Raw genomic sequence first — 27913 nt, 5'->3', positions numbered from 1 at the left:
GGAGCGCAGTGGTTTTAATTTTCAAACATATGACAGATCTCTCTAGTCCTTTGCTCTGAAGTGTGGTTGGTGGACCAGCAAACTCGGCATCACTTAAGAGCTTGTCAGAAATGCAGAACTTCAGGCCCCATCACGTCGAGGTTTGAGAAGCATTGATTTAGTGCATCTCTTGCTCTTGAAGGTAATGACTCTGAAGTTTCCATCACCTGGGGGATTTATCAGACGCTGTTCCCTTTAGGGCTACTTACTATGTCTGTGCCCAAGTCAATGAACAAGATAGTAATGGTGCCAATGGGCAGGGGAAGCCCAGCGATGATGTAGATCAGAAAGGGGCAGAGCTCAGCGATGTTCTTGGTCAGGGTGTATGCGATAGTCTTCTTTAGGTTGTCAAAGATCAGGCGACCTAGGCAAAGACGTTACGTTTCTCCTTATAGGACTCGCTTCTGATTTTGCAGGTGGCCCCAGCCCTCGCTAAGACCCCTTGAGACCCCACTCACCTTCCTCCACCCCTGTGACGATGGACGCGAAGTTGTCATCCAGCAAGACCATGTCGGCTGCACTTTTGGCTGCATCAGAACCCGTTATCCCCATGGCGATCCCGATGTCTGCCTTCTTTAGAGCCGGGGAGTCGTTAACTCCGTCCCCTGTCACAGCGACAATAGCATCCTATGGGGACACCAAGAGGAGGTGAGTGAGCAGCCTGGGCAGGAGACACCCACTCCCTTTGTCTTGAGGCTGCGAGGTCAGCCAGAGGCAAAATGAAGGCCCGCTTTGGGTTTGGGGGGAGAGATTAAGACAGCAAATCCCAGAAGCAAGAGCAACAAGCTCCAAACAAGATGTGTGCGAATAATTAAAACCAATGTGAATCCAAATTGGAAAGGAAGAAGTGAAACTGTCACTGTTTGCAGATGACCTGAGACTAAGCAAAGAAAATCCTAGACTCCACCAGAAAACTATTAGAACTAATAAGTACAAAATTAGCAAATAGAAATCTGTTGCATTTCTATACACTAACAACGCACTCTCAGGAGAAATGAAGAAAACAATCCCACTCACAATTGCATCAAAAAGAATAAAATACCTAGGGATAAATTTAACTGAGGAGGTAAAAGACCTGTACTCGGAAAACTATAAGACACTGATGAAAGATACTGAAGATGACACAAACAGATAGAAAGAGATACTGTGTTCCTAGATTGGAATAATATTGTTAAAATGACCATACTACCCAAGGCAATCTACAGACTCAATGCCATCTCTATCAAAATATCAATGACATTTTTCACAGAAGTAGAATAAGTAATTATAAAATTTGTATGGAACCATAAAAGACCCCAAATAGACAAAACAATCTTGAGAAAAAACACCAAAGCTGGAGGTATCACACTTCCTGATTTCAAACTATACCACAAAACTACAGTAATCAAAACAGTATGGTACTGGCACAAAAAACAGACACATGGATCAATGGAACAGAACAGAGAGCCCAGAAACAAACCCACACTAATGTGGGCAATTAACCTACAACAAATGAGGCAAGAATATACAATGGAGGAAAGACAGCCTCTTTACTATATGATGTTGGGAAAACTGGACAGCTACATGCAGAAGAATGAAACTGGACCACTTTCTCACACCATATACAAAAATAGACTCAAAATGGATCAAAGACTTAAATGTAAATGTAAGATATGAAACCGTAAAACTCCTAGAAGGATACATAGGCAGTACACCTTTGACATCAGTCTTAGCAATATTTCTTTTGGATCTCTCTTCTCAGGCAGGGGAAACAAGAGCAAAAGTGAACAAGTGGGACTATATCAAACCAGAAAGCTTTTGCACAGCCAAGGCAATTATCAGCAAAACAAAAAGGCAACCTACTGAATGGGAGAAGATATTTGCAAATGATATATCCAACAAGGGGTTAATATCCAAACTATACAAAGACCTCATACAACCTGACATTAAAAAATAAACAATCCAATTAAAAACTGGACAGAGAACCTGAATAGACATTTCTCCAAAGAAGATATATAGGTGGCCAACAGGCATATGAAAAGATGCTCCATACCACTAATCATAAGGAAAATGCAAATCAAAGCCACAATGATGTACCATCTCACACCTGTGAGAATGGCTATTATCAAAATGACAACCAGGGACTTCCCTGGCGGTCCAGTGGTTAAGGCTTCGCCTTCCAGTGCATGGGGTGCGGGTTCAATCCCTGGTTGGGGAAGTAAGATCCCACGTGTCTCGTGGCCAAAAAACCAAAACATAAAACAGAAGCAATATTGTAATAAATTTAATAAAGACTTAAAAAAAATACAACCAATAGCAAGTGTTGGCAAGGATATGGAAGAAAGGGAACACCTGTGCACTGTTGATAGGACTGTAAATTGGTGCAGACACTATGGAAACCAGTATGGAGGTTCCTCAGAAATTTAAAGATAGAACTACCAGTGGATCCAGCAATTCCACTTCTGGGTATTTTTCTGAAGAAAACAAAAGCACCAATTAGGTAAGATACATGCACCCCAATGTTCATTGCAGTATTATTTACAATAGTCAAGATATGGAAGGAACCCAAATGCCCATGAATAGGTGAATGGATAAAGAGGATGTGGTGTGTAAATTTGTTACTCCGCCATAAAAAAAAGGAATGAAATCTTGTCAGTTGCAACAATGTGGATGGACCTAGAGGGTGTTATGCTCCACATGACATAAGTCAGAGAAAGACAGATAGCGTATGATTTTACTTATATGTGGAATCTACAAAACAAATGAACAAACATGACAAAACAGAAACAGTCATAGATACAGAGAACAGGTGGTTGCCAGAGGGGAGGGTGGGGGTGTTGAGTGAAACAAGCATGGGGGATGAAGACACACTTTCAGTTACAAAATAAATGAGTTGCAGGGGTGAAATGTACAGCGTGGGAGACACAGTCAACATGTAATATCTTTGTAAGGTGACAGGTGGTAATTGAATTAATTGTTGTGATCATTTTGAATTGTAAAGAAATATCAAATCATTATGTTGCATACCAGGAACTAACAGTGTTGTAGCTCAGTTATACGTAAAAACAAACAAACAAACAAACACATAAAAAAAGAGATCAGATTTGTGGTTACCAGAGGTGGGGGGGTGAGGGGAGGTGGAATTGGAGGAAGGGGGTCAAAGGTACCAACTCCCAGTTACAAGGAGTACTGGGGATGTAACATACAACATTACAGGAAAGCTGTTGAGAATTCATCCTGAGTCCCCATCACAGGAAAAAATTTTTTTTTAATTTTCTTTAATTTTGTATCTATATGAGACAGCTGTTCATTAAACTTACTGTGGTAATCATTTCATGACATATGCTTTTCTTTAATTTTGTATCTATATGAGACAGTTGTTCATTAAACTTACTGTGGTAATCATTTCATGACATATGCTTTTCTTTAATTTTGTACCTTTATGAGACAGCTGTTCATTAAACTTACTGTGGTAATCATTTCATGACATATGCTTTTCTTTAATTTTGTACCTTTATGAGACAGCTGTTCATTAAACTTACTGTGGTAATCATTTCATGACATATGCTTTTCTTTAATTTTGTACCTTTATGAGACAGCTGTTCATTAAACTTACTGTGGTAATCATTTCATGACATATGCTTTTCTTTAATTTTGTATCTATATGAGACAGCTGTTCATTAAACTTACTGTGGTAATCATTTCATGACATATGCTTTTCTTTAATTTTGTACCTTTATGAGACAGCTGTTCATTAAACTTACTGTGGTAATCATTTCATGACATATGCTTTTCTTTAATTTTGTATCTATATGAGACAGCTGTTCATTAAACTTACTGTGGTAATCATTTCATGACATATGCTTTTCTTTAATTTTGTATCTATATGAGACAGCTGTTCATTAAACTTACTGTGGTAATCATTTCATGACATATGCTTTTCTTTAATTTTGTATCTATATGAGACAGCTGTTCATTAAACTTACTGTGGTAATCATTTCAGGACATATGCTTTTCTTTAATTTTGTACCTTTATGAGACAGCTGTTCATTAAACTTACTGTGGTAATCATTTCAGGACATATGCTTTTCTTTAATTTTGTACCTTTATGAGACAGCTGTTCATTAAACTTACTGTGGTAATCATTTCATGACATATGCTTTTCTTTAATTTTGTACCTTTATGAGACAGCTGTTCATTAAACTTACTGTGGTAATCATTTCAGGACATATGCTTTTCTTTAATTTTGTACCTTTATGAGACAGCTGTTCATTAAACTTACTGTGGTAATCATTTCAGGACATATGCTTTTCTTTAATTTTGTACCTTTATGAGACAGCTGTTCATTAAACTTACTGTGGTAATCATTTCAGGACATATGCTTTTCTTTAATTTTGTACCTTTATGAGACAGCTGTTCATTAAACTTACTGTGGTAATCATTTCAGGACATATGCTTTTCTTTAATTTTGTACCTTTATGAGACAGCTGTTCATTAAACTTACTGTGGTAATCATTTCAGGACATATGCTTTTCTTTAATTTTGTATCTATATGAGACAGCTGTTCATTAAACTTACTGTGGTAATCATTTCAGGACATATGCTTTTCTTTAATTTTGTACCTTTATGAGACAGCTGTTCATTAAACTTACTGTGGTAATCATTTCATGACACACGCAAGTCAGATCGCTGCACGCCTTAAACTTACACAGTGCTGTGCGTCAATTATATCTCCACAAACCTGGAGGGAGAAAACCCAGTGTGTGTGCAGGCGACAGTGGGTACGCTGTCTTATGGCTTTGCGCTTTCTGTTCTGCGTCCACTCACATCCCCCATAGCTCCAAACTTCCCTGTCGCAAGGCCCTTGGGGAGCCTGCAGCAAGGCCCCAGGGTGAGCAGAGGGTCAGCCCCGACGGGTGGAGATGTGGGGTGGTGAGGATGGGGGCCCAGCGCTCAGCGCTGCATGTCCCCGTGGGATGGTGACAGACCTGGAAGGCTCCTCCAGTGCTGCGTCCACCCACCTGCCTCTGACAGCCCTCCACAATGATCAGCTTCTGCTGGGGGGACGTCCGGGCAAAGACGATCTCCGAGTGGTTGGCCAAGAGCTCGTCCAGCTGCGCCGGGCTCATGTCCTTTAGCTCCATGCCGGTCACCACAGCGGCCTTAGCGTCCCTAGAAGGGCAGAAGGAACTGGCTGAGGCTCAAGGTTGAAACACTGTTCTGGGCGGGAGGTGGGCTGAACTTCTTTGATTTTACCTGGAACCCAAAGTCCTGACACCTAGTCCTCTGGTGGGATAACCGGGTGTGTGAGTACTGGGGATACTTTGGTCTCATTTCAAGACAGTGAACTAAGGCTGACAAATAAGGCATTTCCTTGCGTCACTCAACAGTAGGAAAAAGCCAATTAGCCATTTCCTTCCAGGAATGTGTGAGAGGTGGTACTTCCCGGGGCAATGCTTTACTCAACAAGTAAAAGGAGGGTAAAAAAAACCTGCCTGTTTGTACGTTTTGGGTCCTAGAATCCAGCGTATGCCTAAACACATGGGTAACAATTCTTTACTGTCATTTCCTATTTATAGTGTCTGCTATGCCATGAGCTATGCAGGGAGAAAAGTTTATTGAGGTCTTCTCTGAGGAAAGCTTTTAACTGCTGACTATAAAAGTGAGGTTCTAGAAACTCTGTGCAGATCTGACTGTGCTGTCCCCTGTGCACACTCTCCCGAGGCTTCCGCTGTGCTTTGAGCAGACCCCGGAATCCCTACTCGGTCTGCAGGGCTGGGTGCAGCCCATGCCATCTGTCCCTTCTGACTCTTGCCAGCAGCCCACTAGGCTTCTCAGTTCTGAGCCTCCGGACTCTCCGTGCAAAGGCCTCACACGTCCTGCTACGTCAACTTCCCTTCCCTTGGTGAACACTCCAGCCTTCTAATCTCAGCTTAAACATCCTTAAGTACAAAACACTGCATGCTTTTTTCATTCTTAAAGTTCTGAGCTTTTTTCCTTTTTTTTTAGGTCTGTTCTTTCCTATCGGTGCTAAATATTGGAATTCTAGCACTTGACTCAAACTACAGGTCTTCCTATATTCTGGTAAGAAAATGTATATACATGGGGCTTCCCTGGTGGCACAGTGGTTAAGAATCCGCCTGCCAGTGCAGGGGACACGGGTTGGAGCCCTGGTCTGGGAAGATCCCACACGCCGCGGAGCAACTAAGCCTGTGCGCCACAACTACTGAGCCTGCGCTCTAGAGCCCGCAAGCCACAACTACTGAAGCCCGCACCCCTAGAGCCCGTGCTCTGCAACAAGAGAAGCCACCGCAATGAGAAGCCCACGCACCACAACAAAGAGTAGCCCCTGCTCGCCGCAACCAGAGAAAGCCCGCACTCAGTAACGGAGACCCAATGCAGCCAAAAATAAATAAATAAAAAAGTAAATAAAAAAATTAAAAAAAAATATATACAAATAAAAGTAAGTTAAGAAAGAAAGGGTGTTTCCTTTCTCCCCAGAGCTGCAAAAAGTGTTATTCTATGATCATGAAGCTGGAGTTGATACAGTGGACAATTGAAAACGTTCACAAAGCATCCACCCCTTTCTCCTGTGTGGTAACTTGTAGGAAAAAGTATAATCCTATTATTTAAAAAATCAAAACAGATAAACAAAAGCTCCAAACCTGTCTTCATAGATGAATGCTATTGACACAAAGGAGCAGTGGAGACCCTTGGACTTCAGATACCGTTGCTGTGCCCAGAGGCCGTTCAACTGTTTGGTTGTCTTAACTGGTAATTCGTTGCCCTGGTAGTAATTCACTACCTGACAGCTCTATGTTCCTAAAAGGCATAAAAGCTTGGGTAAACTAGAAGAGGCTCTTTGGTTTTTCCCTTTTTTCCCCACATGCATGAAAGTATAATAAAGCCAATGACACTAATTTTCAAACTAAGACTTTGGAGCCTTTGACTCATATAAATGATCAACAGTCCAGGCTCCCACTGCCAGCTCCTTCGTCCCTGTGTGTCCTTCACTGAACTTACCACATCACAGTTAATTTATTTTTCTTCCCTTCTGGCTCAATGGAAAGCTCCCCAAATGTGGGGAGAGTGTCTGGTCTGTTTCTGCTATAGCTCCAGTGTCTGGCACAGTGCCTGGTAGACACTAGGCACTCAACAATTATTTGTTGAAAGAATACAGAACAAATGGACAGATGACTGGACTAAAGGATGAACATGATTTAAAGAATTAGGAGACACAAGAAAAACAGTCTTTCCTTACGAAGCTTCCATTCTATTTACTACCAAGTAAAAAGTAAAGAGAAGTATGTTTCCACAGCTACACATTATGAAGCCAATGGAATAAATACGCAAGATGCAGACTGGGAGGGCACATGGAATGCAAAGTGTTCTCAATATTCTTGATTATACAACTGCATCAATGGCTGGTAATTTCCTGTAAAGTCTTTGCTTCAGTTTCTTCACGCTAAGTCAGGCACTTAAGTTTTCAGATCTACTTCATTGGGTTGAAATTTCATACAAGACATGCATACAGGTAACCCTCATGGTATCAGTACCATGCCTGGCACATGTCCGGCGCTCAATCCAATTTTGAGGAAGGAATGGATACATACATTATAGAGTAAAGCAGCCTCGCATAACCCTGAGAGGATATCTGGCAGGAAGGGGTTTGCACCCACAGCATGGCTCTTTAGAGGCAACAGGGCCCCGTGGCTAAGAACCTGAGTTCTGCTGGGTGGGTTCTGAGCTCACCGCTTGTTAACCTGTGCCACAGCAACGTTGAGGCGTTTTGCAATGTCTTCCACCGTCTCACTGTTGGCGGAAATGATACCTACACTCTTGGCAATAGCTTTGGCTGTGATTGGATGATCGCCAGTAACCATGATGATCTAGAACACAAACAGTGAGAAGGGCATGTGGACGGTGAGGGACTCAGGTACCCGAGCAGGGACCACTCTGGCATCGCCTGCTCCACCATGGCCCCGTACAGCACGGCTAGGGGTGACTATGCTTTGCCCTAATGAGCCGTCCTTGATCTGTAGGTCAAGGAAGCAGCTGTCTTTGAAGGGCACACTGATCCCACGAGATCTACCCTTGCTCCTAAGCTTCTTACATTTCCTCCTCTGACATCCAGCCTTTCCTTCGGACATAACTTATATGTGAAAGGGCTGACAGGATGTCTCCTTGGGCAGCTTCATGACGCTGCACAGCCTTGGGATTTACACGGTAATGGAATTCACATTTTGGCTTTTGTATCAGGAGGGAAATGGAGTATGGAAGCTGGACCTCGAGATTAAGCAATAAAACCTATTACTGTCTATCACAGTCTAGGGCAAGATGTGACCACCTCATGGCACAGGGACACAGCTTTCTGCTCGCTGCAGTTACTCTTGTGGTTTATTCCACACAGACACAATCACTTTGCTTTTATGGGACAGTTACTAAAATCTTAGTACAGTGAAAGTGGAGACTAAAAAAAGGGGAATTATGACATTTAGTTGAAGAGACCTAAATACTGACTCTCCCATGACAAATGTTCCTAGAAAGGGATCCAACATCAATGGAGGACTTGTTAATTCAGGAATGTGTAAGTCCCACCTTGATCCCTGCACTCCGGCACTTGGTGACCGCATCAGGGACCGTGGACCGAGGCGGGTCGATCATCGATAAGAGGCCCACAAAACAGAAGTTGGAAGTAGGAAAGTTCATTGTGTCTACATCAAATGAATAGGTTGCTGGAAACTCGTCTGCTGGCAGGTAGAGATGACAGAAACCTGAAATGGGTATAAATTTGGGAGTCAATGAAACTAGGATAAGAAATGACACAAGAAAGAAGGAACAACAACAAAGAAAAAAGAATGAAAGAAAGAAGGAACGTTTTCATACACTCTCAGTCCTTTGTATTTTACCAATACTTTAGAGTTTAACCAGAACTGTTTAATTCCTTCAGTTCCATAACACATGTTGTTTTTAGGAAAGACATGTTTCATCCCAAAATAATTTACTCTGTGCCCATTAGGTTCTCTGTTATGTTCTGGAAACAGAAAGCCCAGAAGTGGACAGCCTTTACTTCTCAAGAGGTTGCAGTTTAGTGGGGGACAGACACAAAGAGATGAAGAGCCCGGAGCGTGGTGAGTACCACAGAGCAGGGCTACGCTCAGCCACCTGAGAACAGGAAAGACTTCACCAAGGAGGTCATGTGAGCTCACTCTTGAGCAAGGAGTCGATGTTTCCCGGGGAAAGAAGGGAGGACAGGCGGTGGGAAGGCCCTTTTCGGCAGAGAAAACAAAATGTGCTCCTGCGTAGACCAGGGAAGGAACTGGGGCGTCAGGGGAAGGGCACGATGTTCAACCTTTAATCACGTGGGAGGGAAAGGTCAGACGTGAGGGTCCTAGAGCAACTCAGACGGGCAGCAATCCTGCCTTGAAAGGATGCTTGGTGCTGGGGGGCGCGCTTCAAGCATTATCAACTCATTTATGTATTTTATTTGCTTTACAGACTCAAATGTCCTTTAGAAACACACATTCCAGATTCCATCTCTACTGGCAAGAGCTCTCACGATGTTTAACGAGCCTTATCGTCAGTATGAACTTCTGCTACCTTGAACCCATCCATCACCCTGTAGTTCAGAGCTGCTGTTTCGTTGGCCCCCGATTCTCCCAGCAGAACATGTCCTGTGATACCCCTTACGTTGCCACTGACAGGCTTCTGCCACGGTGGCCGCGCTTCTAAGGTTCCTTCCACCTCTAACGACACCTTCTCTCAGTTACTGGCAGTACGTTTTCCCTAACTGCTCAGTGGGAAACTTCAACATTTTTTTTTTTTTTCTTTCTTTTTTTTGCGGTACGCGGGCCTCTCACTGCTGTGGCCTCTCCCGTTGCAGAGCACAGGCTCCGGATGTGCAGGCTCAGCGGCCATGGCTCACGGGCCCAGCCTCTCCGCGGCACGTGGGATCTTCCCAGACTGGGGCACGAACCCGTGCCCCTGCATCGGCAGGCGGACTCTCAACCACTGCGCCACCAGGAAGGCCCCTCAACAGTTTTTTAAACTTACTTTTCCCCTCTAATTAGCTGCTAAGTCTTACCAATTCTGCCTCCACAGTCTCTGTATGTGACCTTCACGTTCCCGTTGCCTGGGATCAAATCCCTTTTCGCCTGAGTGAGGGCAGCACCTCCTGCTGAGACCCACTCTGCTCCTGTCCCCGCCAAGAAGGGCGCTGCAAGCCAACCTCCACACGACCCTTCTAGCCCTGTGTCCCAGGACCGTGGTACCTCGTCCACCTGCAGCCTCGACAAGGCGCGTGCCACTCCATCCGTTCCCACCGCTGTGCTCTGGCCCACGAGGTTCCCTCTGCGTGAGTGCGCTCCCTACCTCCCTTCAAGTTCCCTCACTCAAAGTCCAGAATGAAATGCAACCCGTGCCACGGTAACTTCCCAGATTTCCCTGATCTGGAAGGGCCCGCCCCTCACACTATCCATCACAGTGTGTCTTGTACGTTGACCATTCCTCCTTTATGACTCAAGTGGACGCCAGAGCTACTCCGCTACATCACAGGCCCGTCTCCTCGTGTGCCGGAGGCCGGCAGAGAGCCGCGGGCCTCACGGGCGGGATCAGGGCTCTGCTCACCCAGCACGCGCTCCCCCAGGCCGCCCAGCTCCATGTACGCCGTGTGGAAGGCCTTGGCCGTGCTCCTGTCCAGAGGCTGCTCCTGGCCGTTGACCATGATGGTGCTGCACTTCTCCAGGACCCGCTCGGGGGCCCCTTTCATCACCACGAGGAAACGCTTGTCACTGGGGTCGTCTGTCTCGTGTATGGAGAGCTGCGGGGGAAAGGGGTTGAGCATGTTCAGTGTGGCATTGGGCAATGACACCGTCTTTGCTACTAAGGGCCTGAACTGGACACACCTTTAAATGAGCAACACGACAAGATTAAAAACACCCCTTTCTCTGTTGGCTACTGGTTCTTGATTTATAAAGAAGGAGTGTTCTCTGCAGGTGCATCCTGTCCTTTCTACCCAAGCAGTATGCAGAGAGCTAGACTCTGTCCCAGCCCAGGGGAACACCCTGAATTTGAATCAGGGTGTCTCGCGGGGGAAACTCAGCCTGTCTCTCAAACAGAAACTGGCTGCTTTAGGGAGGCCCGATGCGCTGTCGTCCTGTGAAAGCTTCTGCCTTGAACACGATCTCCTGGGGCGACCGTGGGGTCAGAGGGCTGGGAGCCGCCTTGTCTCACCTCCTGCCTTGACTGCCCTCCCTGCAGACCCGAAACGTCCTGCACTCAGTCAGGCACGTGGACAGCGTCACGGCCTGGATGTGACAGAGGACGCGAGGGCTGTGAGGACAGCCTCTCACGCACAGGCCTCTGGGGGGACAGCTAAGTAACAAGAATCACAACTTTACCGTCATTACCCTTTGACCTCACAATTCTACTTCTAGATGTACCCTAATGAGATAATCGGGAAAACTGTGGAAAAATTTATAGACAATAATAAAGTGTCTAAGTCTAGACCTTATTTTATACCAGGTACCCTTCTAAGCCCTGGAAAGAATTTTAGGAAGCTGGAGTGTTTGGGAGAGAATGAGTAAGTTACAAAGAAAAATTCTATCATTTTGGGTCTACCAGTTGATTCTAAACCAGTAGTTTATAGACTTTTGGATATCAGAGATGAGTACAAAAAAAAAAAAAGAAAACCATGGAGGGCAAACGTAAGGTTGCAGCTTTTTTCACATTGCCAAGTAGCGACATTAAAAAAACCAACTAACCAAACCAAAAACCTCCGTCTACTGTCACTATCATTTTCTGAAAGGTAGGGCATTTTAACACTTAAAGTAGGAATAATAAATACTTTTACTGTGTATACTGTTCTGAGTGCCCAGAAGTTAAATGGACTCATTTAATTCTCAAAACTATGGCCATGGGTACCATTATTACTGCCTTTTACAAGGGAGGAATCTGAGGTGCAGAGAGTTCAGTGACCGCTAGCAGGGGGCTGAGATGGGACCTGAATTCTGGCCAGCAGGCCCCAGAGTCCCTGCCCTAACCATGCAGGACATAAAGGATAATCTTCTAAATTCAATACTTCCATCTCTATATAAAATTTTATAAAATATTGTCCTAATTTTTCAATTTGCCATAAACTGTGGAAAATATTTTAATGGACCAGTCTCAGTTTGGGGAACTGCTATTCTAAGACTGTCCACTTTGTTTCCTTGGGTTGAACGATGCCCCAGAGACCTCCAAGGTCATGACACCCAACCACCTTGCTTAGTGCTGAGTGTTGCTCGTGTGTGGATATAAAATGGCACTAATAGCATCCCAGAGGCTCTTTGGCCTCTTCTGAAGGACCCTCTCCTTTCTAGACCAACTCTGGGGAGCCCACTTCTCCCTCAACATTCTGTACACGAGGCCTCACAGCACCCGCTTTTCCTCACATCTCACACGACGAGGAAGCCTTCCCTGGAGGAGACAGAGCCCCGGGGGGACTCTGAGTCTCGTTCATGGTTGGAAGGCCATCCTGCCTAGTCCTAAGAGCATGGTCCCCTGGGTCTGCTGAGTCCTGGCTCTGTCCCTTGCTGGCTATGTCCTGTTTCCTCCTTCTCTACTGCCTAACAGAACTGTTGTGAGAAGTGTGGAAATTAGCACATGGTAGCTATTGTTACAATCATTATTTTAGAATTGCTACTCATTCTATTTTCACTATATTTTTGAACAGAAATCTGATTTCCTCTACATTTTACATCATACATTTTGTTAGTTGTCTGTTTTGCTAACCATGATTTTTTACTGTTCAATCATCCACAAAGATGTTTGCTCCACAGTTATTTTCCAGTCCTAAATTCCTTCCAAAGAAAATGTGTGGGTGGGTGGGACTTCCTGGTGGTGCAGTGGTTAACAATCCACCTGCCAATGCAGGGGACACGGGTTCAAGCCCTGGTCCGGGAAGACCCCACACGCTGCAGAGCAACTAAGCCCGTGCGCCACAACTACTGAGCCCGTGAGCCACAACTACTGAAGCCCGCGTGCCTAGAGCCTGAGCTCCCCAACAAGAGAAGCCACTGCAACGAGAAGCCCACACACCACAATGAAGAGTAGCCCCCGCTCGCTGCCACTAGAGAAAGCCTGTGCACAGCAACGAAGACCCAACGCAGCCAAAAATAAATAAATTAAAAAAAATAAAAGAAAATGTGTGGGTTATCACCAGAAACTTGTACACAAACATGGTTATCCTATTTACATAATTTACTGTTATGCAAAGACCAAGTCACGATGCCCCACTCTCAGCTTTGGAGTCTACAGGGAATCCCACCTGTGCCAGCACCTTGGGCTAGAAACTGTCCTTTGTCCTAACATGACTGCTGGGCACCCCTGGCATGAGGGGTGACAACTAGGCAAGGATCGCCATTCTCTTCCTGAGCCACGGGGGAGAGGAGATCCCTACGTACTGCCTGTGGGGCAGAACGGGAGAGCAGTGTGGCTGGCACTCATTGGTCTTCACAAAGGGCAAGGCTTACCAACATGGCCTGAACTGAACTGCCCAGACTCTGAGCTGCGGTAGAAAAAGCATAGACTCAGGAGTCAGAGGTGTGAAAACTGCTTGTGCCACTTAGATGCTTGTGTGACTCTGTCGCCTCAGCGCTTTCTAAGGCCTGTTTCCTCACCCTTCAGTTGGGGTTACTTGGAGCTACCTCACAGGCTTATAATGAGGATTAAATGAGACAAAGCATGTAGAGTGCCTGACACAGACGAGGGGCAGCGCTGCTTCTCCCCATGCCCCACCCTTCTCTCGTCCTTTGGGATGTGGCCGCTGCCCCTCCCTGGCCAAAGTTACCCAGTGCGGGTGCTGTTGCGTCTGTGTGCATGTGAGTGTGTACGTCACACAGATAGCTCACGCGTGGGAACGGCAGGACCTTCACCGTTCTTTTTCTATACTTACTTCAGGGAAACCTGTTATGGGTTTACCAGACGTCCAGGCCCTGCATCTCTGAGGACTATTTTTGAAGTCAAGTGTCATTCACAATACATATTAACCAAAGGATACTTACACAGGTGGAAATGCTGTTCTAGTGATGATAAAGATTTAGTTGTGACGAAAAACTCACCTGAAATTTGTTGGTCGAGTTAAAAGGTATTTCAGCTACTTTGCGGTTTCTTTTTCTAATTTCCATCACGTTACCCAAAATGACCTCTGAGAATTTCAAAAGAGCAGTTTCTGAGGCATCTCCAACCACAGCTTTCTGCGAATCAAGAGACAAATAGTTGCAGCACATAATCTGGTTCTTCTCTGATCAATTGCAACGAACCAACACGTAACCTAAGCTTACTATCTCCTGGAGAGAGAAAACAATTACCGCGCAACCGGTGACTGACTTAGGACTGTTAACTGCAGGGCGCCACCTGCTGGCATTAGGGGAGTTCAGAAAAGTGAGAGCTCTGAGAGCAGGAAGTTTTCATGAAAAAAGCAGTTACGAACTAGATCTTGAAAGACAGGTGGGGGGAGTTCCCTGGCGGTCCAGTGGTTAGACCTCCGTGCTTTCAGTGCCAGGGCCCGGGTTCAATCCCTGGTCGGGGAACTAAGATCCTGCAAGCCGCAAAAAAAAAAAAAAAAAAAGAGAAAGAAAGACAGGTGGGTTACCTAAAGAGAGAGGAGCAGAAGAAAGCCTTCTAGAAACCAGAAAGCCGTGAAGGAAGGCACGTGGTGGGGAAACTCTATTGTGAGAAGAACCAGAAAGCCGTGAAGGAAGGCACGTGGTGGGGAAACTCTATTGTGAGTGCTGAAGCACAGGTGGACACGGAGAATGTGGCAGATGTAAAGAACCCCAAAAGGCAAGCACTGAGGCCTACACTCGAGAAGCAGAAAATAGAGAGGCATGGGAAGTTTTTGAGCAAAGTTAGATGAAGTAGTCCATCTAACTAATGAAGTATTGAAGGAAAATTAGTGGCATGCAAGAAAGACAGGGGAGGGATAAACCAGAGTCATGGAGCCTGTTAAGAGGCTGGTACAGTTGTTCCGATGAAAGGTATTAGTGATAACAGAAACGTAAAGTTGGATGCTCTGAAACAAGAGTAATAGGCCTTGTTGACTCACTAGATTTTTGGGAAGGAGTAAGTTAAAGATGACTTCCAAAAGGATGACAAGTAAAATGGTTACAGCATAGAAAAATAGAAAATTTGGGATAAGATATTAACTTGGAGCAAGTTTGGGTACAGGTGGAAGGTGACAAGTATAGTATGTTGAGTGTCTAGCCTGCAAAACCTCCAAGTGGAAACACACACAGCGAGCTGGAGATGCATGGAATTTGGGTGAGAAATTAGAACTGGAGATAAGGACTTGAAAGATACAGAGAAGTGATTGGCCAAAAGGAGAATTAATGAGCTGGCTGATAAAGAAAAGCAAACAAAAAATATAAGTAAGAGTCAATGAAGGAAAGAGATGGCAAACAGAAAAGCCAGAACACAGATTCAGTGACGCCTGAGAGGGAGAGGGAGAGGGAGGAAAGGAGGGGAGGAGAGAGAGAAGTTTCGTATATTGCAATTATACAAGAGCTCCAGGCAGCCCAGAGGAATACGCTCTAAGACCCCTCCTTCTATTTCTAGCCGATTACATGTTAAACATCAGTGAATGGCATTTATGTAATAAGTAACCTTTGATTATATCTTCTTAGCTGATAAAGAAGTTAGGAAAGTAACTTAAAGGCACATTCATTTTCTGGCAAGAGACAGAATTTTCAAAAGGCCCAAGTGAATATTCTGAGAACTTTTAGATTTCTCGGAGCTAGTTACAGCGAAAAAAGTTTTCTACAGGTCTTGTGATTAGACTTGCTCTTACAGCATAAACCTACTCAGCTGGAGAGATTAAGTCAAGCACCAAATCAGAACAAGAAAGTGCCGTGGCTCTGCCTGTAACTGAGACCATGTGCAGGGCCTTCACCTTCATGATGGGGACGCTCTCCTGTCCTGGTCTGAACTCAGCACGGTTACACAGCGTTATGATCTTTGACAGGGAGGCCCAGGTTGCAGAGCTTTGATCAAAGACTTGATCTGGAAAGAAGAACAGGGGATGCCAAGGGTGCTGGGCTCGCACCCACGAACAGCACTATTCACCCCAAGGCTGCAGACCAGACCCTCTGCCGAGTCTGCAGTGCAGGGCCAGGCTGGATGCGCCCGGAGACTCACTCGAATGGTCTTCGCTAGTGTCCGCCACGAAGACCTGGTTGTCGAACCACAGATGGGCCACGGTCATCCTGTTCTGGGTTAGGGTCCCCGTCTTGTCTGAGCAGATGATGGAGGTGGAACCAAGGGTCTCCACTGCCTCTAGGCCCTTCACCAGGCAGTTCTTCTTGGCCATTCGTTTTGCTGTCAGTGACAGAGCCACCTAGACGGAGGAGAGAGGGAGAAGCTTGGAGAAAAACCACCCTTTTGAACTCGGGTTCAATAATGTAGAAACAGGTAGAGCTGGACTAGTGTCAGGTATGGTTATAGATGCAGTAAAGCTGCATCAGCCCCAGTGACTGAGAAAGCACGTAAAGCCCTATACATGGACATGCCACAGTCCTTTCTTCTGTTAAATGTGGAACACTCTTTTGTCCCTTTGCTCCTTCAGGAAAATGATCCTAAGGCACCCACAGGTCGCAGAGCCAGGCAAGTCATGTGTAATTACAAAGGGGGCCTTGGCTGTCATTCACAAGCAAGGATGCGTAAGACGGACTTCCACCGCTACTTGCCAAAGGGCTTGTCCCAAAGGGCTACCTTGCTGCTTTGGGGAATCAAGAAGCATCTGTTTCACTTTAAGAGCTCCATATTTAAACATTCTTCCCTCTCTCCGAACCCTGCAGATCTCAAAGGGTTCTGTTTGCCTCCAATTCTGTCAGATTACTCTCTGCTGGAGTCAGAGGAGACCTGGAATCAAAAACTTCTGCCGTTGCTCAGGATGGCGCCAGGCCACCTTCACACAGGACTGAAGATACGAAGCCCCTTTCCCTGCCCGTGGGGCCCGCACCGCAGAGAAGGGCCTTGTTCAAGGGTGAGCTAAGCAGGGAGAACCAAAGCTGAACCTGGACGTAAGCACAGGAAGGGGCTGGGCTGCTGCGGGAACACAGGGAAGGCATTTGTGTGTGTCCGTGGGAGTCTGAGAGGGAAGAGGAGCGAGGTGAAAAGGGTGCTCAAGTCCCTCAGCTGTAGAAACTGCCAAAGGAGTCTGTTGGTTTGTTTTCCTTTTAAGAACGGTGGAAATGTGGGGGGAGGTATCCGGCTTCTAGAAAATCCGTAAATGGTGGTTCAAGACTGTCTTATCTAGATCTTAAGGGATTTGCAGACAGATCTCCTGAAAATGAAAATATAAGTTTTCAAGGACATTGCATTCAAATATTAACAAATCACAATTCTTTTTGTCCCTCTAAGAAACAGTCTGTTCAGAATGTACCACGGTTGCCCCTGACGGAGCAGACTCAGCTGTGGTGGGCGCTCACCCAGCACGGCAGAATGGCACGTGAGCAGGGCCAGCATACGACCACTAGCAGTGCAGACTCACAGTGACAGTGGCCAGGAGACCCTCAGGCACGTTGGCCACAATGATGCCAATGAGGAAGATGATGGAGTCCAGGACATGATACTTCATGGACACTGCGATGATGAAGAAAAGGACGCCGATGGAGACTGCCACTCCTGCCACAATGTGAACAAAGTGCTCGATCTCGATGCCAATGGGCGTCTTCGAGTTCTGGACTCCTGAAGCCAGCGAGGCGATCTGCCCAATGACGGTGCGGTCACCCGTGTTGATGACCATGCCAGTCGCTGTGCCTGCGGTGGAGCAGACATTTTATTCTAGGGGTCCTCAGCTAGGAGGGACCACAGCCTCACGGACCTCTCTTTGGTGGCTTACGTGGCCAGTCAGCTCATGACATTACTAAGGCCAAACACCAGCTCTCTAGGTTCTCCAATTCCACGTTTTCTCTTGGAGAAGCTTTGCAGCAAGTGATGGTAAAGAGAGGAAAACAAAGCCTGAAGACGGAGAAGCGCTACGAGCGGAACATGCGGTCCTGCGAGCAGCTGGACTTACCTTCCAGACAGGTTGTGGAGAAGAAGCTGATATTCTTTGTCTCCAGGGGGTTGTCATGGGTGAACTCAGAGGAGCGGGGCTGGGGCTCAGACTCCCCGGTGAGAGATGAGTTGTCTACCTAGAAGTTTTGAAACAAGTTCAGGGTCAGGCACCTTGTCCCGTCCCCAGTTACGCCGAGACCTGGAAAGACCATAGCAAGCCAGCTGGTCGTGAGCACGATCCTTGGGGTGCCTGTGACGCTCACCTTACACCCCTGAGCAGACAGCACCCTGATGTCCGCGGGGATCTGGTCTCCTCCTTTAATCTCCACTATATCCCCCACCACCAGCTGGTCTGCAGGAACTGTCTTCTTCTCTGAATCTCGAACGACAAGAGCTTGCTGCGAAGGAAAACCATGACCCAGGCCTCAGATTCCCTCCTGGAATGTGATGGCAGTCCTGCACCCTCCCCAGACCTCGGGAAGGGAGGCACTAGGACCCACAGCTGTCAGAAGAGCAGAAAATGAAACAAAGACTTTTACTTGGGGCCTGGAGACCCCAAGAACTATTGTTTCTTGAGAAGGAGCTCATGGAGATATTCTTGGACCCAGAAAATTCTGCCATGGGAGGGTACGGCAAAGCGACAGCCCTGAGCCTGGCGGGAAGGGAGACCATTAAGGATGAACGATCCTGCTGGGAGGTCCAGGAAGACTCCTGAAGGTTGAGCCAAAGGGTTTAACAATCTTGCTCAGGTCGGGAAAACTTTAATGGCGCGAGAGAAGGGTCTCCACTTCCTAGCACAGAAGATCCCACCCAGAGTCCCCTCTGTCCAGCAGCTCTGCAGACCAGCGAGGGTGCGGTTTTCCTGCCGCGCTGACAGCAGTGCACGGTCTCCCTAGAGGACCCCTCCTGGGTTCCTGTGGGCGGAGGGACGGGGGGGGGGCCTCCCATACTGAGAGCACATGCGGGCAGGCTGAGAAATGGGAGCAAAGAGGGTGACACTTAAAGAATCCCAGGTCGGCCTCCTTGGTTCCCGCTCAGAACCCCCTGGACTGCTTTTGTCTAAACAGTTCACCAGCGCTGAGGAGAAACCACAGGAGATGCTGTGCAACGACTCATGCTCCTGCCCCACTTTGCTCCCGACTAAGCGCTTTTCTCCATTTTATCTCGCTGATCATCTCAAAACCCTGGGAGGAAACAGGGGCTCCACAGAGATTAGGTCACTTTGCAGGCAGCAGGGAGGGGGCCCAGGCCTCCAAGCTCTTCCACTCCCCCAGCCTGATGCTCGCTCATCTCAAGTCTCGCAGACACCACAGTGGGTGCCGCACCCACCTGTGGGATCATCTGGCGGAAGCTGGCCATGATGTTGGTGCTTTTCGCCTCTTGGTAATAGGCAAACACCCCGGTTAAAATAACCACCAGGGCAAGCACGGAGCCCAGGTACACCTGGGAGAGGGGGACAGGCATCGATCAGAAAAACAAGCGTCAGGAATGAGCCGGAGCCTAGGGCCAGGGTGCTCCATGGCCAGCGAGAGACATGGCAGTAGTGTCCTGGTGTAAATTGCAGGCCACACCATTTACGCACTTGAAGTATGTAACTAAGTGATCGTTACTAAGGTACACAGTTGTGCGACAGTCACCACGATCCGTCATCCCAGTAAGTCCCCTTGAGCCCACTGGCCATCACTCCCCACTCCAGCCCAGCCCTGGCAGCCCCGACGGGTCTGCTTTCTGAATCCAGGGCGGGTCTGCTCTGAACATTTCACATCAATGGAACCGTGCAGCATGCGGCCCTTCTCATCTGGCTTCCTCCTCTCAGCATCGTGTCGGCCAATACAGTTTTGTGTTTCAGTCCTCTGTGATCAGCAGGCACAGAAGCTCTCCACGGCAGAGGGAGAGAATTCGCTTTGAGGAGAGGAAGCCCCAAAGCGCTTCACGTGGATATGGACCCTTTTTCTCCACGTAGGAACTTCTGTGTTTCTCTCTCTCTCTTAAAAATCCATGCTCACACTGCCTCTGAGACACCAGAACGTCAGATATAATTTCTGTTTTACACTTTGGAAAATGACTGATTTTCTCAAACTCACGTGGTGACTGATCAGTGGTGGACCCCTGACCCCAGCCCAGTGCTCTGCCCTTGAGTTACGGTGCTGACTCCTCACCGCCCCCCGCCCCGTTACCACCAAACCCAGGAGGAGCCCCAGGGCCTCACGCTGTCCAGGGAGGAGGACTTATCGTTGGAGTACTGAATCCCATATGCGATCCAGCACAGGACGGCTCCTATCCACAGGAGGATGGAGAACCCCCCCACCATCTGCTTGAGGAACTTGATAATCTTCGGGGTTTCCTTGGGGGGGGTGAGTGTGTTGGGCCCATCCCGAGCCAGGAGCTCAGCAGCCCGGGTGCTGGAGAGACCCTGAGAAAGCAGAGCCAAAAGAAACAGAAATCAGACGTTTCTCCCCCGTTGGGTTGGATGTCACATTTCTGCAGAGGGTGGGTAGCGGTTACTATGTCCCAACTCAATCACTGCGCCACCCAGGGAGCCTCGCCTGTCAGACTCCGCCATTCCCTCAGCATGCCCTTCGGCCTCTCACATGCCGTCTCGCAGAGCAGCATGGCTGCTGAGCGCTTTCCTACACGTCTGCCTCCCCCGCCCACTGCGAACTCCTGAAACCCAGGCATCGCCTGGTCCTCACACTGCAGGTATTCTTGTTGACTTGAACAGGTGCACCCAAATCTCCTGATGTTAAGACACCAAAACTTTTGAGATTTGAATTCACGGAAGGAAGCCCTACTTCTGCGGTGGGAGATTTTATGAGGCACATGGTGTGCCCTGCAGCCTTGTCCCTTTCTGGAGGAGGCCTTGATAAGACCCTAATACGTCCTGGGCACAGGGTTTAAAAGCAACCCCTGATCGTGACAACGAGGAAGCATCCAAACCTTCCTGGGGTCACCACAGCTTCACTGCGGTCACAGTCAAAGAACTGCCTGTGACCAAGCACACAGCTCAACAGAGGGCTTGGCCAGGGCTGTGGTTCAGACGAGCCAGCTCCCGAGGGGAACCAGCGCTGTCTCGCATGGTGGGCATATGGGTGGCTGGCATTCTCAGAGTCGCAGCTTTGGGTCACTCATTCTTTTCCGCAAACCCTGAGCATAGTCCTGGGATTCTCTCCCCATCACTGGTTCTCCGGCGACTTACCGTAATGATGTTTGTCCCGTATTTTGTTTCCAATTCCTCCTCGCTGAGCTTGTGATCGTCCTGAAGCCCGTGAAAAGAGAACCAGAGCGAATTAGATCATCCCAAGGCTCAAACCCTCGGCCTCGGCAAGTGCGTGGAAGCTGGGAGTAGCGCTGAGGAAGGCAGAGCGGCCAGGGAGTGTGGGATGAAGAGAAGGAACCTTTGTCCCAGGGGCTACTGCGGCCAGAGAAGAGAACCTCGCTGCAGGACAGGTCACTGGCCAGGGGATTTTCTGGCCACCTCTGAACAGTTCAGACTTAACTTGCCATTTACCACAGAGCAGCTGTCCTTAGTTTTTCTGAGCAAAGCAATGCATTTCACCTCAGTCTGGTCTCCAGCACATGCAAATCCTAGCACACCTGTTGTCCAGGCACCAGTGATCTGGACACTTAACTCAGACCTGAACTGTGGGATCCACGGAGGGCTGTGAGTAGTGCCAAACCATTTCATGTCCTGACTGTTACCAATGCGGCCCTCACTGGGCAGGCGGTCTGGTACAGAGAAGCATGCCTTTCCTTATTCCAGTACTTGAGACTCAGTTCACTGTCAGAGAAGCCCCCAGATTAAAAACCTGCCAAATAAATACCGGCCGGGGCGGGGGGGGCACACTTGCTAATTTTGCCACAGAATCATTAGGCTAAAGCAGAGTCTCGCAACCTTGGCATTATCGACATTTGGGGCCAATAATTCTGTTGTGGAGGCTTCTAGCCACCAGTGCCCTCCCTTAAGAAGTGATGACCATAAATGTCTCCAGACATTGCTGAATCTTCCCTGGGGAGCAAAGTCCCCCTCTCCTCTCCCTTTGAGAATCTCTGGGCTAAAGGACTAGAAGCCTCTTCCTGTGGCAGAAAACCCCGGGCTAAGTCTTCCTCACCCCACCTAGAAAACCCAGCATTCAGGATTCTAGAACTCTGATTGTCTGAAACAAAAATTTATACTGTGACTGGTACCAGAACCATCTCTTTTCTCAAGTATATGCAAAAAAGTTTCATGTTACAAAAGAGCTTTTTTTTTTTTTTTTTTGCGGTACGCGGGCCTCTCACTGTTGTGGCCTCTCCCGTTGCGGAGCACAGGCTCCAGGATGCGCAGGTTCAGTGGCCATAGCTCACGGCCCTAGCCGCTCCGCGGCCCAGACCGGGGTGCGAACCCGTGTCCCTTGCATCGGTAGGCGGACTCTCAACCACTGCGCCACCAGGGAAGCCCGCGAAAGAGGCTTGATCTGCCTTGCTCGTTTGTTCATTGTACCAATATCAACTGAATGTGGTACTGCCGGGGAGTCAAAGGATTAAGACACAGTTCTGTGTGCAGTACACCAAGTCCCGGGCAGAGAAAAGTTAAAGGATGATTAGAGCCATTGGTTTCATGGATGGACCTCAGATTTTGAGGGGCTGTACTGCACTATCGTCTCCTGCTAGCCCGGCTCTGGGGATGAGAGCAGGCCAGGGTGCGGGAGTGAACTCTGCTGGAACAGCACAGGGCAGCACCAGGTGGCCCAGGCTTGAGTCACTGTCTGCCTGCGTCTTCAGAAGCCGGGGATGTTAGCGTTCTCATCAAGGTTCTAACCTGCTGGAGGGGTCGGGTTGCAAGGGCATCCAAGTACGCAGTCACGAGTTATAGGACTCTTGTGAGAAGGTTGTGAAAAGGGAGGGAAAGAAAGATGTATCTCAGCAAGGAAGCAAGGGGACACTTTGGCCAATACTATGGAAATTATTTTTCTGTATTATACATCTTCACAAAATGCTCCAATCTCAAGGGAGGTTCTCATTGTAATTTACAGGCATATGATACAATGGATATGTATTCATGTTGTAATTAGCAATTTCAAGTAAGACTAGTTATGTCTTCACCCCTAACTGCTAGAGATACGTAGGAAATAAGAATGACTATCTCAGTCTTTCTCCTGCTTTCTCTGTAACCCTCTTAACAACTCTAAGAGGGAGGTACCATTTTTAATTCCAATTTTTCACAACAGGGAACTGAATTTCAGTCAAACTGGGATTTCAGTTCAGGTCAGTCCAGTTCCAGGGCTGTGGTCTTAAGTGTCATCAGAAGATACATGGACAAATGCCTAGTGGTGTGTGCTGTTGAATCCGCTCTCCAGGAAAAATAAATAAAGAGCTCCGATTTGTAGCATTTACTGATTGCTCAGCCCAGTCACACTTCACGCTACTAATACAGTATGAGTCAGCTTGCCGAATTCCTGAGTGTTTAACAATTGGCTCTGGAGCACACATAAGCACACACTACTACCAGCTGCTCAAAGAATCACAGCTTTAAGGTCTGCAGTGAAGTGCAGGGACAATCTAGCATAATCTCAAACTCACGTAGAAGTTTCCCCTTTGGCATTCCTGAGATGCGGTGTCACATTTCAGTCCCAGGGCAGCTCTTTTCCAGGGCAGCCAGCTTTACTAGAAACAGGGTTGCACGTCCACAAAACACTTCCACTAAGAACACTCTCACTCTTATCTCACTTTTCTCCTGACAGACCCACAAAAATTGTTTATTTCCCATTTTACCTAAAGAAAACGGAGCTTCAGCAAAGCTAAGTAGTTTGCTCCCAGTCACAGATCAGCCACGAGAACTGGACCTCAGCTGAGCCTAAGGTTGTCTGAAGCCAAGCCCAACTCTCTTACAGCTGAAATTCTTTCTCGTGGGGCAAATATACCCAGAAACCTAGCAAGTGTAGTGCTTTTGGTTTTCCTCCGGGGTGGTTCTGCCTCAAATAGTTCAATCTTATCCCCTAAAATGTGGCAGCTGGCTGCTTGTATCATCTCGGCGAAGCCACCAGGAAGGAGAGCGGTCTGGGCCTTCCATGCCTGTGGGGACTGGAGTCAGAGACTCCCTCTGAGTGAGTCCCACCTGGGCGCGCCTACAGACTGAACGCAGGGAGCCTTCAGAGGCCTGACCCCTGGGCAGATATTATCACACCATTGTTTTTAAAAAAAAAAACAAGGAAACAAGTCTCAGGGCTTTTCAAACTCTTGAGACCTAATTTTCTTCTGTGGGAGGTGGGTTATAGGGGCGAGCTCTCAGCGGGGAGGGCAGTGCTCAGGGGCACCCGGTTGGCTCAACTGACCAGATCGAGTTCTTTCTTAAGCTCCTCTTTCGGCTGATGCGTTTTGCGTTCCAAGCAGTCCTTTTTCAGGCCCCCGTACTTCTTGTCATGCCCCTTGTCCGTTTTCTCAATGTCTCCGCTTCCGCTGAGCTCCACAGAGTAAATTTCTGTTTTCTGAAAGAGAAGCAGAGGTGCGGTGCTGGCCCGAGGTGGGTTTTCCGAAGCGGAGCTGAGGCCTCCCCGGCGGCACCTGCAGGGAAGACGCGCCGCCCTCCCTCCGGCCCCTCCTCCCGGGAGCTGCTCCCTCCCCGCCCGGCGAACAGCGCCCCCCGCGCCCTCTCCCTCCTCTGCTCCGGGGTGGAGGGCTGGCTGGTCGCGCGCAGGGCTGGGCAAGTTATTTCCCCGGCTCGAGACAAGATCCCCCAGGAGGGCAGGGTCTCCCTCGTGCCTGGTCCCCAAGGCACACGCCAGCGCGCCGTTCCTCGGCGGGGGCGCCCACTGAACTCCTGGGCCTCAGAGGCCGGGGCGGCTTCAGGACCACAGCGCACCGGTGGAGTCCCCAGCCCCGCGCCGCCTGCGAATCAGGACCCCGGCGGCCCCTGCCCCGCGTCTGGCTTCGCGTCTTCACGCCGGCAGCCCTGGGTCTCCGCGCAGCGGAGGGAGACGCGCGGAGCCCGCCCGCCCTCTCCTGCCGCCCCGCGCGTTCGCGCCCCGGCTGCACGCACCGGCCTCATGGCTCGGGCTGGGGCCCCGGGGGGCGGGCGGGGGCCGAGGCCGGCGGCGCGCTCCCTGCTCCTGCGGCAGCCGAGCGCCTGCCTGTCCGGCTCGGGCGGCGGTGCGGCCTTAAATGTGCGGCCCGCCCCTCCCCGCCCCTCCAGCGGGCTGCGCGTCCGGCGAGCTTGGGCCGGGTGGGCAGTGCGGTCCCGCGCCCCGACCTGCCGTGCGCCCCGCCCAGAGGAGAGCCCCCGCCCACCCTTCTCTTCGAGACCTCATTGCTCGTCGGTGGGGATTGCAGCTCCCGGTGTCCCGGCAGTAAGAAGCCCCGGATGACCGGAGAATCGGCTTCAGGGGACCGTGATGGGGTCAGAGCGAACCGGGGGATAACCTGGAGACCCCCCGAGGGGCAGCTCCGTTCCTCTGCAGGGTCCAGACGGGGATGGAGGCGCTGTGAGGCCCGAGGGCTCCGGACGAGGCGCCCCGTGGGGATGGAGCCTCCCCTCCTCCGCAAGGGCTGCCCCACAGTCGCCATCACCCCCCTTCCCTTCTTCCCGAAAGGGCAGCGTTTGAACTCAAATCCCACCCCCAACCCCCCACTCCCCCCGCCCCCGTGCAGCAGGGCAACAGCAGTGAGTCACCGAGTCCTAAGGGACGGGAAGACTCCGGCGACATCTGGTTACAGATACACATCACAGGTTCTCCAGCGTCGCAGCTCAAGCAGCAGCGTACTCCTGGGGAGGTCTGTGTAAGGAGATACAAACTTGGTGTGAAATGTATTCCCGCTTTGCTGGGAATCCGGGAGAAGGGGTCTTGCAGGCACGGAGTGGCTGCCCCTGCTCTATGTTTTTGTACGCGCGGAGTAGAGGACACCTAGAGAGAGGCCCCTGGACTCGAGCTTCCAGAGCAAACCCGATTCACACTGACTTGGTTAGGGGGCCAGGAGAGAGGGAGGTGGGGAGAGGAGATGGCGCAGGTTTAAAAATGAGTAAGTTGGGGACTTCCCCGGTGGTCCAGTGGTTAAGACTCCGCACTCCCAGTGCAGGCGGGCCGGGTTCCATCCCTGGTCAGGGAACTAGATCCCACATGCACGCCGCAACGTAAAAGATCCCGCATGCTGCGATGAAGATCTCGCTCGCGGCAACGAAGGCCCAGCGCAGCCAAATAAGCAAGCAAGCAAGCAAGTAAATACATAATAAGTGGAAGCAACCCCCTCGGAGAAGACTGCTGTCAATCTTGTTGGTGTCCAGTTTGGAAAAGGTCTCAGTTCCTACCAACTGCGCGGCAGAGAACACCGTCCTGCCCGGTACGGCCCCGCAGAGGTCCCGGCTTCCGCCAGGTGTCCATCTCAGCTACTGCTGCCGTGGCCCCTGTGGCAGCCTCTGATGCCGTTAGGTGTCCTGGGTGTGACCTTTGCCACTGCCCCACACCCACCCTAAGTCCAGAGGTCCTGCTTTGCCGTTGCCAGACACCTTGCCCCAGAGTCCCGCGAGGAAAGGGCCTCTGGGTGTGTGTGATGCAGGCACCTGGAGTAGTCCTCACCTGAGAGAGACACAGACTCACCTCTCTCAGGCCCCAGGGCCTATCGACCCTGACCTCCACCCAGTTCTGGTGACCTCTCCTGGGCTGGCCGGAAAGGCCAAGGTACAGACTGGGACACCTTCTCAGCCCGAGCCTGCAGTAGCAGCTTCTGCTGAAGCTGGGTTCTCCTGTCTTTGAAAAGAAGCATATCCACGCTGGGTCTCTTCTAGGACTTTTCTGAGTGACAGGTATTACATATTGGGACAGGCTGTCATATGAAACTATTCCTAGCTCATTTTAATCAACTAATGCACTTAACGTATTTGAAATTGCACTAGACATAGGGGGTGGTTGGGAGAAATGGTCCTAAAATTGTGTTATTCTCTGCCCTGGAGGAAGTTACACTTGAGTTGAAGACCCAAACTCAACAAATAAACGATTGTAAGTGATCCCAGGAAGAACAGAATTTAGCACTAAATGGTATAGGTTTTAAGTGCTTTAGGAGTTTAAAGATGGGACGATCTCATTACTTAGAATTAGTTATCCAGATTTTTTCTCTCCCTTAGCAGCCTCCACGAGAGGTGGGAGAGAGGGAGGTGGGCCTGTGTGTGTCAGTTACCCCTGGTCCCTGAGAGGCCCCTCCTGCTGCAGTTCTGGGGGACAGATGTCGTCCTCTGGCTCCCAAGGTGGAGGAAGAGGATCCAGGTGACAGTGGGATGAGGAAGATTCCCTTCCGGCCTCACACCCACCACCCTCGTCTCCCAGGCACACGGCAGCCCCACACACCTGTGTCCACGCGTCCTGCCAGGTTATGACTGGACAGCATTTCTCCACCCATGAGGGCCTCCTGGAGTTGCAGTCAGAATGAAAAAACAAAAACAAACAAACCTTCCGTCAAGCAGGCTTCTGCACTGTTTCCTCATTTCTTCATTTATATGGGCGTATGAACATCCTGCAGAAAGGAAACTGGCTTCCAGAAATCAGCACCTGGTCTGTGGTTATAGCCCTGCCTGCAAAGCCCAGGGCCAGGTGGGCAAGATGCTCCAGGACGGGTTGGAGCCTGCGGGGGCTCAGGCAGGCTGGGGGCTGCCACACTCACCTTTCTCCTCGTGGATATGCTCCCCCAAATGTTAGGGCACTATGGCATTCGTTCTCTGTGACTGATTTTGGGTAATAAGAGCCTTTTTCAGAAAATTACCATTTTCCTTTTAATAAGTGGTTGAAAATACTGATTGCATTCTGAAGTCTTTGATTTGTGTTTTTTAATCTTAGGGGGAGCACAGATTTTCCCCACCTGAATCATCTTCCTCTTTGTCATGGAAGTTATAACATAT

At 49.0% G+C, this 27913-nt stretch overlaps 1 protein-coding gene across 1 annotated transcript in view; it reads right to left on the bottom strand.

Annotated features, from left to right (window-relative positions):
* The window catches only part of ATP12A (ATPase H+/K+ transporting non-gastric alpha2 subunit), a 30108-nt gene extending 4739 nt beyond the window's left edge, over positions 1 to 25369 (bottom strand). The window contains exons 1-17 of the mRNA XM_032611674.1: positions 25333 to 25369; positions 24366 to 24518; positions 21251 to 21310; positions 20264 to 20467; positions 19384 to 19497; positions 18318 to 18452; positions 18074 to 18191; positions 17546 to 17814; positions 16192 to 16390; positions 15947 to 16056; positions 14118 to 14252; positions 10645 to 10837; positions 8617 to 8792; positions 7771 to 7907; positions 5040 to 5190; positions 498 to 666; positions 249 to 403 (exon numbers count right to left, since the gene is read on the bottom strand). Coding sequence (XP_032467565.1) covers positions 249 to 403; positions 498 to 666; positions 5040 to 5190; positions 7771 to 7907; positions 8617 to 8792; positions 10645 to 10837; positions 14118 to 14252; positions 15947 to 16056; positions 16192 to 16390; positions 17546 to 17814; positions 18074 to 18191; positions 18318 to 18452; positions 19384 to 19497; positions 20264 to 20365 — 2163 coding nt within the window. The 5' untranslated portion in view covers positions 20366 to 20467; positions 21251 to 21310; positions 24366 to 24518; positions 25333 to 25369. The remainder of the gene's footprint in view (positions 1 to 248; positions 404 to 497; positions 667 to 5039; positions 5191 to 7770; positions 7908 to 8616; positions 8793 to 10644; positions 10838 to 14117; positions 14253 to 15946; positions 16057 to 16191; positions 16391 to 17545; positions 17815 to 18073; positions 18192 to 18317; positions 18453 to 19383; positions 19498 to 20263; positions 20468 to 21250; positions 21311 to 24365; positions 24519 to 25332) is intronic.
* Between the last annotated feature and the right edge of the window lie 2544 nt (positions 25370 to 27913).

The sequence above is a fragment of the Phocoena sinus genome, chromosome 18, assembly GCF_008692025.1.
Source record: "Phocoena sinus isolate mPhoSin1 chromosome 18, mPhoSin1.pri, whole genome shotgun sequence".
NCBI lineage: Eukaryota > Metazoa > Chordata > Mammalia > Artiodactyla > Phocoenidae > Phocoena > Phocoena sinus.
This window is presented reverse-complemented; position numbering and strand designations above follow the sequence as displayed.